Source organism: Sorex fumeus, unplaced genomic scaffold (genome assembly GCF_029834395.1).
Source record: "Sorex fumeus unplaced genomic scaffold, SorFum_2.1 ptg000069l, whole genome shotgun sequence".
NCBI classification, from domain to species: domain Eukaryota; kingdom Metazoa; phylum Chordata; class Mammalia; order Eulipotyphla; family Soricidae; genus Sorex; species Sorex fumeus.
Genome location: NW_026606126.1, coordinates 105225 through 116064, shown reverse-complemented (window position 1 = coordinate 116064; position 10840 = coordinate 105225). Strand labels below are relative to the sequence as shown.

Genomic DNA, 10840 nt, shown 5'->3' with positions numbered 1-10840 from the left:
GCACACCTGGCGATGCACAGGAATTACTCCTGGCTCTGCACTCAGGAATTACTACTGGTGATGCTCTGGGGACCATATAGGATGCTGGGAATCAAACCTGGTTGGCCACGTGCAAGGCAAATGCCCTACCCACTGTGCTATCACTGCAGTCCCACATATATAAACATACAAAACTGTTTTTTAGAGAAGTAAAAGCAAGGTTTCTTTTGTGTTATAGTATGTTTATTTTCTAACTCAAGAAACTCGTTTTTCACAAGGTTACTGAGATATCTGGTAAGTTTTATTCCCTCCTACTCACCCCACCACCACCCGGATAAGGCTATTTTCTGGTATGCAGTTGCCAACGAATAGTTTTGTCACTTTTACTGGGAGGAGCAGGAGTTACTTGTCAACAAATCCACCTAAATCTAGCACTAACTTTGGATAGTCACAGTTATTTTATACCCTTGAATTAAAGGAACTTTTTTATGCTTTTATAAAAAATTATGCTTTTTTTATGCTTTTATAAGGTTTTGTAGAGGAGACAACTTTAGAGATGGTTTTAAAAATAGGGAGGGACTGCCACACAGAAAAAGGGGCTAAAAACTCTTGACCTAGAACTGGGCTTCTCAATAATTTTCTAGAGAACTCCAGGGCTGTCATGATATAGAGTGGGTAGGGCACTTGCCTTGTACATGGAAAAACCTACTTTCAGTCCTCCTCATCCCACATGATACCTTGAACACCACCAGTGGTAATTCCTGAGTACTGAGTAGGAATAACTTCTGACCTTGGGTGGGTGACCCAAAAATCCAATTCTTTTTCCCTAGAGGATTGTAAAGATCAAACAAAAGTGTGGAATCAGTTTGCCCCAAAGATTGCAATAGAATATATCAGAAATATATGTCCATTTCTGTTTCCCCCGCAGTTAGTGTGACCTTGGTGTGGGGAATTAAGGTCAGTGAAGGTCCTGAGGCCATCAAGAAAAGACTGCAATCACTACTTATAGAATGATGATTATTCTGAATCAAGAGCAATTAAAGCCCTAAAGCTGAGAAGACACTTTTCCTTTGCCTCTCCATAATCAAAGCACTGTTCTCCTTTTTATGACCTAGACAAATATAGCTTTATCTATAAACATGTTCTCTTTATTTATTCTCAGAACAGAAGGTCAAATCGTTACTTCCCTCTTATTTGAAATCTCCTTCTTTGTCTTGATGACACAAGCCCCATAACTTGAGATTTAGATCTTCTTTCTTCCTCCCTTGTTGAAATTGGGAATGTATAATCATTCTAGCTCCTCTACATACATTGTTATGTGGACATTTTCTTAGCTAACCCTTTGCTAACAGTTTGATGCTGCTTTTATTATTTGTCCAGTCAGAAATTTAGGGAACTTTCTGGGTCACTGCTGCTAGTAGTGGAAAGAATAGAAAGGAGGCTTATTATTTTCTTGATGTTCCATTTGAATTTTGTGTTCAAATTCAAATAATAACATTTCACCCTGACATCTCTGTGATCAAAGTTAAACTGTGTCCTGGCATAATCCTCCTTCACGTCATCAGGAAAGAATTGCTCTTTGGTTTAAGGAAAAAGATAATCATACAGAGCTGTAGAGGTAGGTCATGAGGATATGCTTAGAGAAATGTGACTTGTTTGCTGAATCTGGATGGCAGAATGAATGGAAAGCTTCTCGAGCTGGCAGCAATGTTAGAATGATGGCTGTCAAAACAACTCACTGCAGGTCTGCAATGCTTTGCTAAGGAGTTAGAATTTTACATGGCAGTCAACAAAAACCTATTAACAGTCTTGGCAAGAGAAATGCTGAATTACTTCGGCCATAGAAAGTTTCTGAGAATGAAAGAAATGTGCACCTGATTTTAAGTTCCTGATGGTGGGGGCTGGAAAATTAGTGCATATTTGAGATAAGATAGGAGGCATAATCCATCTGGATGAAAATAATATGGGAAGATAATGATAAATGTTATATACAGAGCAATTGAGAAAATCTTCAGAGATGAAAAGGCAAGTTGGTTGGGGACCATCACCAGCATTTTTTTCATTTGATTATGATGTATGATTATATACTAGTGGAGTTGACTTGTAGGAGCTAGAATGATTACACATTCCCAATTTCAGCAAGGGAGAAAGGAGATATAAACACCAAGTTGTGGGGTCTGTGTCATCAAGACAGAGAAGGGGGCCATTTCAAGTAACAAGAAAGGATACTGATTTGTGCCAACAATTGCTACTCAGAAAATTAATAAGTGAAAGAAGGGAGGGAATTTTGTAGTCCTGCCTATATTTCTGAAAATATTTTCCATTTGCTAAGAGGAACATTGGTTCAAGTTATGTTTTTAGCAAAGATTTAGAAAGTACTAGAGCACAAAAGAAAATTATGAGTAACAAATTTATATACTCTAAAGCAAGATTTTTTTCCTTAATATTTCTTGTTTCTCCATACTTGGATGCTCAACTATGCCAAGTGACATTTTATTTTTTTTTAATTTTTATTAGTGAAACACCATGAGGTACAGTTGTAGACTTACAAATTTTTGTGCTTGGGTTTCAGTTATACTGAGTACCCATCCATCCACCAGTGCCCATTCCCCACCTCCAATGCTCCCAGCATCCCTCCCACCACCCACCCCCTCTATCCCACCCCACCCCTGTGGCAGGGCATTTCCTTTTGTTCTCTCTCTCCTTTTGGGTCCTGTGGTTTGCATTAAGTGGCTATCATGTTCGGTCTATAGTCTATTTTCAGCATGCATCTTTCATCCTGGGAGGATCCTCCCAACACCCTTTACTTGGTGCTCTCTTCTCTATCTGAGCTGCCTTTCCCCCTAGCATGTGCGGCTGGCCTCCAAGCCATGGAGTGAATCTCCTGGTACTTATCTCGGCTATTCTTGGGTGTTAATCTCCCAAATTGTTACTTTATATTCCCCAGATGAATGCAATCTTTCTATGCATGTCCCTCTCTTTCTGACTCATTTTGCTTAGCATGATGCCAAGTGATATTTTAAAAATGATTAAATGAGTTAATACAAAATAAAATATACTCATGACATTTTATTTTTAAAGTTACCAGATGAATCTTACAAAATCCTAAATATCATGTAAAATTTAGTGTCATTTTCCATTCTTCCAGATATACTGTAATGGTTTCCAAATATATTAAATTTTCTCTAGTAAGTTGGAAAGATATGTATTAATTAAGGAGTTCATTGTGATCATTGTCACTGAGGCATAATAAACGCCAAGTTTTGTAATAAACTCCAAGCTGAGGTTTCTATCTGAAAGTTCTCCTCCATCCCCTCTCAAAATACCATAGTATTAAATAATTGTATACATAGCTTTTGCCTCTAGATTTACATACCAATAATAATCATATTATTTAAAAAATACTATATAATATTCTCTATACAAGAGCATGAAGACATCCTTAAATATTTTTATTGCTTATGTGATATGCAATAGAGTAGATGTACCATAATTTACTTATCTGTTCTCCTTTTAGTAAGTATTTAAGGTTTTGACAAGAAAATCTTTTAAAATAAGCAGTATTTAAAGAGGAGACAGACACAGAAAGAAAGAAATCAAAGGGGGAAGAAGAGAACAAGAAGTAATGGGTTAACAGGCATCATGACTTTGTTATATCAGTGATATGCGTATATATCCAAAACACAGACTCAACAGAACCGAAAACATGAGATCTAAGTGGCAACCAATGTGTCTGTCAAGTTGACAGTGGGGCTGGAGTGAGGGTTTGGTTAGGGAGGGAAAAGGTGTTGACACTGGTGGAGGGATTGGTGTTGAATTGGTATGCCTAAAACTATCAATAATTTTGTAAATCATGGCAATTTCATTTTTAAAAAATCATCCACTGGGATGCTAATCACAGTGAAAATTAAGCCATCTTGTGAGTGGAAAAGAGTCATTATTTTGAAAATTTTCCATATATTAGTTCTTTAAAATATTTGTTCACATGATGGTAATGATGGACTGGAGCGATAGCAGAACGGGTAGGGCATTTGCCTAGCACGTGACCCACACGGCCGACCTGAGTTTGATTCTTCCGCCCCTCTCAGAGAACCTGGCAAGCTACTGAGAGTATCTCACCTGTACAGCAAAGCCTGTAAGCTCCCTGTGATGTATTCAATATGCCAAACACAGTAACAATTGTCACAATGGAGACGTTACTGGGCCCGCTCGAGCAAATCAATGAACAATGGAGGACAGTGTGACAGTGCCACAGATGGCAATGATAGCAAAGATAAGAAGTAATCACTCAGATTATTCTAGTAACAATAATTCATGCATCTTTGCAGAGAATCACTGTCACTGTCCTCCTGTTGTTCATTGATTTGCTCGAGCGGGCCCAATAATGTCTCCATTGTGACAATTGTTACTGTGTTTGGCATATCAAATACATCACGGGGAGCTTGCCAGGCTCTCGGTAGCTTGCCGGGCTCACCGAGAGGGGCGGAGGAATCGAACTCGGGTTGGCCATGTTGGCCGCTTGCAATGCAAATGCCCTACCCACTGTGCTGTCACTCCAGCCCTTTGCAGAGAATAAATTTAGCAATATATGTAAGTTCTTTAAAGTGATTTATCTTCTCTGATTCAGTGATTCCTTTCCTAAGGAATCATTACAAAGTAATAATGACATAGAAGAATATTTATGAATATGAATATCTTCTAACATTATTAATAGTAGAAAAATATGAAAACAAATGTTAGTCATTGACTAAATTATGGTGCATCATATGATTATTGTTTATAGGCAATATAAACATATTTTCAAATAAAATATTTGTAGTATAATGCCAAATAAAAAGAGTTGGTATATGTTAGCATCTTTTGAAAATTTTTTTATAATTTTTGTAAAGCTTTTAAATTTTCCTAAGAAATTCTTTTTTTTACATAAAATAAACATCCTGTGATCATTTGCACTAGAAGAAATGACAAGTTTTATAAGGAAATGCAAAAAAAACTACTTCTTGTAGGCACAGCTTTATAGAAGCTAGTAATGTATGGAGGGTAATTTTCAAATGGGGAAGTTTCATTTTATTTAGGTGTTTTCGATGACATGGAATAGCATGTACTGCATACACTCCCAAGAGAATGGGATAAAAAGGTGAAAGACTCTGCAAGACTCTAGGACACAAGGTGACGTTCAATGATTTGGAATTTTCTTTCTGTGTTTTTCAAATATAAAACATAACTTTCATCCCTCATAGCTTTCCTCCCACCTGAGATAGAGGACAAAGCTCAAATTTACCACTTTGAAGACATTTATAGATTTGCTCTCCAGGTGAAAACACATTTTGGAAAATTACTGTTCAAACCTGAAAGCTGTAAGTCAAATATGAGGAAAGCTATTTCACTCTGAAGTTACAAAGTGAAAGAAGACAGACATTTCAGAATTCTAATAAGTGAAGAGGCACAGATCTTATGTATGGGTTATTTTATCTGAAATATAAATTCTCTGTATCTATCATGATTCTTGGTATTTTTATTTTTTTTTAATTCGGAGAGCCCGGCAAGCTACTGAGAGTATTCGATATGCCAGACACAGTAACAACAAAGTCTCCAATGGAGACGTTACTGGGCCCGCTCGAGCAAATCGATGATCAACGGGAGGGCCTTTACTTTACTTACTTTACTTTTAATTTATAAAAGGTTTGGGTGACAATTCAAAACTGCAATTTTAGTAAAATTTTCATGAATTTAACTTAAAACATTTTTATTCACATTTTTTCACATCTCTGGTATGTCTTACGGTCATTATGGAGGTCTAAACGTTGGAAACCTTATAGTAGATGAAAGAACGTAGTGATTGGTCACCAACATCATATTCACCCGTGTTCCCGTGTGTTTCCACCTCCCATGTCTTCCTTTCTCCTCTCTCTTGACCTTTGCCCTTTAGGACCGTTTCCCGCGCTCTGTGAGGGGCGGAAGGTGAGGCGCGCCCCTTCTCTCTGCTGACCTTTGCCCTTTAGGACCGTTTCCCGCGCTCTGTGAGGGGCGGGAGGTGAGGCGCGCCCCCCTCTCTCTACTGACCTTCGCCCTTTACGACCGTTCCCCGCGCTCTGTGAGGGGCGGGAGGTGAGGCGCGCCCCCTTCTCTCTGCTGACCTTTGCCCTTTACGACCTTTTCCCGCGCTCTGAGGGGGCAGGCGGTGAGGCGGCCTCCTTCTCTCTCCTGACCTCTGCACTTCAAGACGTTTCCCGGCGCTCTGTGGCTGGCGGTGAGGTGACGCCCTGACGAGAGGCGGCCACGCCGTCGCTGCGCGCGGCCATGGCCCAGAGCAGCGTCCCGAGCACGGCCCAGCTGGTCGCTGAGACCCGGCAGCGGTTCGAGGCGGAGTTCGTGACGGGCCGGCCCGAGCAGTACGACTCGCGCGACATGGAGCGGCTGCGGCGCGACGACGGCTGGGTGGAGCGGTACCTGGCGTGGCGCCACCGCGCCGTGGGAGAGACGCTGAAGGCCATCGACGAGAGCTTCCGGTGGCGGCGGGCCATGCGCGTGCGCGACCTGGACGAGTCGAGCATCCCGCGGCGGCTGCTGGAGGCGGGCAGCGTCTACCTGCACGGCTACGACCGCGAGGGCAACCGGCTGCTGTGGATCCGCGCGCGGCTGCACGTCCGAGACCCGCGCAGCCTGGCCGACCAGCAGCGCCTGGTGGCGCTCTGGCTGGAGCGACACGCGCGCGCTGGCGGGCGCCTCACCGTCATGTTCGACCTGTCGGACGCAGGCCTCGGCTGCCTCGACATGGACTTCGTGCGCTTCCTCGTCAGCTGCTTCCGCGTCTACTACCCCGACGCCGTGTCCAAGGTGGTGGTCTTCGACCTGCCGTGGCTCATGACGGCGGCCTTCAGGGTGGTGCGGTCCTGGCTGGGCGCCGAGGCGGCGGCGCTGCTGAAGCTGGCGGGCCGCAGCGACGTGCGCGCCTACGTGGGCGCCGAGTACCTGCCGCCGCACATGGGCGGCACCGATGCCTTCCGCTACAGCTACCCGCCGCCGGGCCACAGCGACGGACCCGCGCGGGACATCGCCGGCGACGGGGACAGCGACAGCGACAGCGCGGGCACCTGGGCGAGCGCCGCCAGCCGGGCGCCTGAGGACAGCGACAGTGCCGAACCCTCGACGGACGCGCCCGAGAGCGCCGACCCCACGGCGGGCGCGCCGCCAAGCCCCCCGAGCGTGTTCAGGGGGCCACTGCTGCACGTCAGTCCGGGGGACGAGCTGCACTTCGGGGGCTCGGGCCCCGCGGAGGACACGCTGATCACGCTGACCAACGTGACCCAGAACACGGTGGCCTTCCGGGTGCGGCCCACAGCGCCTGAGAAGTTCCTTGTCCGGCCCAGCAGCAGTAGCTGCGCGCCCGGCGCCTCCGTAGCCGTGGCCGTGTCCCCGCGCGGGGTGCTCACGGCCTCTGCCCACGATCGCGTCCTCGTCACGGCCGCGGAGATGGACCGGCCCTGCAGCACCGGCGCGCCGCCGCTGGGCCAGTTCTGGAAGGAGGTGCCGAGGAGCAAAGTGATGGAGCACCGGCTGCGTTGCCACGTGACCGGGAGCCCCGGGCCTGGTGCGCCCCTGCCGCGGGAGCACCCCCGGAGTGCAGCCCCGCAGCCCTCCGCGGACATGGCGCTGCAGCTCCGCCTCGTGCTGGAGAGCCACCTGCAGCTGCAGGGCCAGGTCCAGCGCTGCCTCTGGCTGCAGCAGCTGGGGCTCTCCGTGACCGTGCTCTCGCTTGCCTTCATCATCTCCTTCTTCTACCTGTTGTACAGTTAAGGAAGCAGGGCTCCAGCCCTGGGACTAGTCTCCTCGCCCTAGCCGGCAGGAGGAGACCCACTGGGCGTGTGCTCACCCTGTGCCACCGCTCAGAATGAAGGGAGACACCTCTCGAAAATAGACTGCTCCAATAGGCCATGCAAAGCTGATTATTTCAAAGGCTAGTTAGGCATTTTTTGGTTATGCAAATTCTTTAATCTATTTTTTCCTTTTGATTTGAATAGTCTTAAAGCTTGTGTTTTATAATGCATATACATTAGCTGAGTGGAAAAGTATAAGAAACATGAATTCTTGCAGCCAGAACATGTAATCTGCTTTCATTGGATAGAACTATGGTAGCAGAGTCAACTTAGTATCTTTTCTATGCTATGTAAATAGAGAACACCTACATTGGGGAAAATTGGGCTAATTTAAGTAAATCATGACTTTGTAATTTTCAAAATTACTTCCAGGTGATAATATTCTTTGGGCATGTAAAACAATTCAATGCCAAGCCATGTTCAGCCTTTGCTTCTTTGTATTCCTTAATAGTCTGCTTTTTAATCTCAGATGCTTCCTAAATACTCAATTGAGTAGAGGTTGGTAAGGCAAGAGTCTGGTTGGGTTTTTCTTGAAGTCTGTTAATAATGACCAGAAGGAGACCTCAGGTTTCGCTTTCTCCCACAGCTTCGTGCTACTCACTGGCTGGGCAGCACTCTGTTGGCTTCCTCTTCCATCACACCATCCTCATCTTTCCTGAATGGAAAGACTTAGGAAATGTTTGGAAAAGTTACTGAGATGCATAGCTGTGTAAACTCAAAAAGACAGCAGCAGTCTGTCTCTCCCACCGTCCGCATTTTGTAGTCTCGGACCGCTTCACCCACCTCAGGGAGGTTAATGGTCATGGGCAGGTGAAGTAAGGAAATGAGGGCCAGGCTGGTTGGTGTCAGTTGCGGTTTATTCCATTCCCATTTCCAGTCTCCTCTGATTCTCCTCCTGCTTCTTCCTCCCCAATGCTACTTCATTCTCCTACTCTATCTCTCTTCATTCTCTTCTGCCTCTGGAATCTGGATTCCCCAGCCCACTCTTACAGTCTAGTTAAATCCCAATGCATGAGGAGTTGGGGCTTACACATAGGTTGGTCACAATAAATAGGGATAAAGTTCTTTCCCTCAGGGGGTATTTCTTCTAGGACAGATACCCTCTCAGCAGGACAACCCACCCAAGAGTGGAATCCCGTGGGTGTGTTTCTCTCCTTGTCCAATAAACACATGAACATTCATAATATTGATCATTTTGTATGGACACAGTAGAGATACATTAAGCTTATAGAATTTCTCTCCTAGGGCCATCTTGATCTCAGACTACAGTGCTCAGGCCAGATTAGTCTTTTCTATCTCTAGCAGGGTCCTAGTTGCACCATTACTTTTGAATCATGACAGCATTTGTCCATGATGAAGCTCTTAAGAATCATAGCGCTTTGGCCTGGTCCATTTCGATGCCAGGGTAGCTCACAGCTTGCCCTGGGTCCATCCAGTCCCTCATTGGGACCCTGCTTTTGGGGTGCTAGGAACTAAGGGCAACTGAGACTTAAGTCAAGAAAGCAGATGCCCGAGAGTGAATAATACTCAAAGCCAATTAAATCTGAAGTTACAAAAGCATAATATTAACTGTCTTCCTGTGTCTATATAAAAAGGACATTGCTTTAAAGTAAACTATTCAAAAGATATAAGGAGAGAAGAAAGGAAATATTAACTTACAATACAAGTTCAGTGTCCTAGAAGGATCTGACCTTATAAATTAACAGATTCTGATTAGGGGGAAAAGCTGATTAACTGGTTGGGGAAGAGAGCATAGAGAAGTGCTTACAGATAAACAAAGGAATGGGAGTGACTCGGGAGCACTGTGATGGATGTAACCTGATAAACCTAAGCTCCTTGTGGCAAGGGAGAAAGTACAAATCAATTGTTATCCTACACATAGCAATATAGGTTACATTTCAGTTCCTTGTTAAAACCACCCATGGGAAGGACACTTGACAGAATTCACGGCCCTTCAAAATAGGCTGTGGAAAGAAAACCTTGAAAGAACTGCTCTGATCCTTGGTCTTCTTTGGGGTTTTTCTGTTTCAGTTTGCGAGCTCCAAATTGGAAGGGGACTCACGACTCCCTGTGACTGCTCAGGGCTTCCTGTTCATGCTGAAAGCCGTGGCTTTTATATCTTCGAGTTCCAAAGTCTGTGTGTTTCATGTTCCTTGACAAAGAAACAAGGCAACAGTCAAGACTGGAAATGTACTGTCCTTACAGTGTCCTTTTAATGGTTTATATAACAATATGGCAACTCACAAGTCTTCCTTGCTGTCTGGCCATTTGAATCTAACGTCATGTTATCCTTAGTGTGTTATTATATTTAACTTATCAGAATTGCTGAGAATGAACTATAGATCAAAAGCATCTAAACTTATTATCTCTATTGACTGATCTTTTTATTAAATTTGAATTGATTCTGTTCATCAGTTAATTTTTAATTGACAGTTTGTACAATTAAATTATTTTTAATCATATCACTTGCCTGTTTATGACCAAATTGCCAAGGACAACAATAATTTTATTGTTTTCCTCTAAGAATGGAAATAGCTTTTCATGAAAACATTCTTGAAATATCCTTAGCTTGATCTGCAAGTAACCTAAAAACTACCAATTGCTGTTATCCCAACCTCAAAGTTTATGATATCAGAACTTTTTATATCTTGCCATTAATTTTGAATGGACTTAATAGCACTCTATTGTACTATTGCAAGAAAAATATATTCCTAGGACTGTTGCCAGTATAATTTCTCTAATGTTCTTGTACTTTTCATATTTTTTCAATATTTTTATTCACAGTCAGAGTACTCCCGTTGTTCATCGATTTGCTCGAGCGGGCCCAGTAACGGCTCCATCGTGAGACTTGTTGTTACTGTGTTTGGCATATTGAATACGTCACGGGTAGCTTGCCAGGCTCTGCCGTGCTGGCGAGATACTCTAGGTAGCTTGCTAGGCTCTCCGAGAGGGGTGGAGAAATCGAACTTGGGTCGGCCATGTTG

The 10840-nt window shown here is 44.1% G+C and overlaps 1 protein-coding gene across 1 annotated transcript; it reads left to right on the top strand.

The window, feature by feature from the left end:
- Positions 1-6279: 6279 nt before the first annotated feature.
- On the top strand, positions 6280-7776 carry LOC130036902 (motile sperm domain-containing protein 2-like). The gene has a single exon (XM_056128827.1). It carries the CDS (start codon positions 6280-6282, stop codon positions 7774-7776), a length of 1497 nt encoding a protein of 498 aa, XP_055984802.1.
- The last annotated feature ends 3064 nt before the right edge of the window (positions 7777-10840 follow it).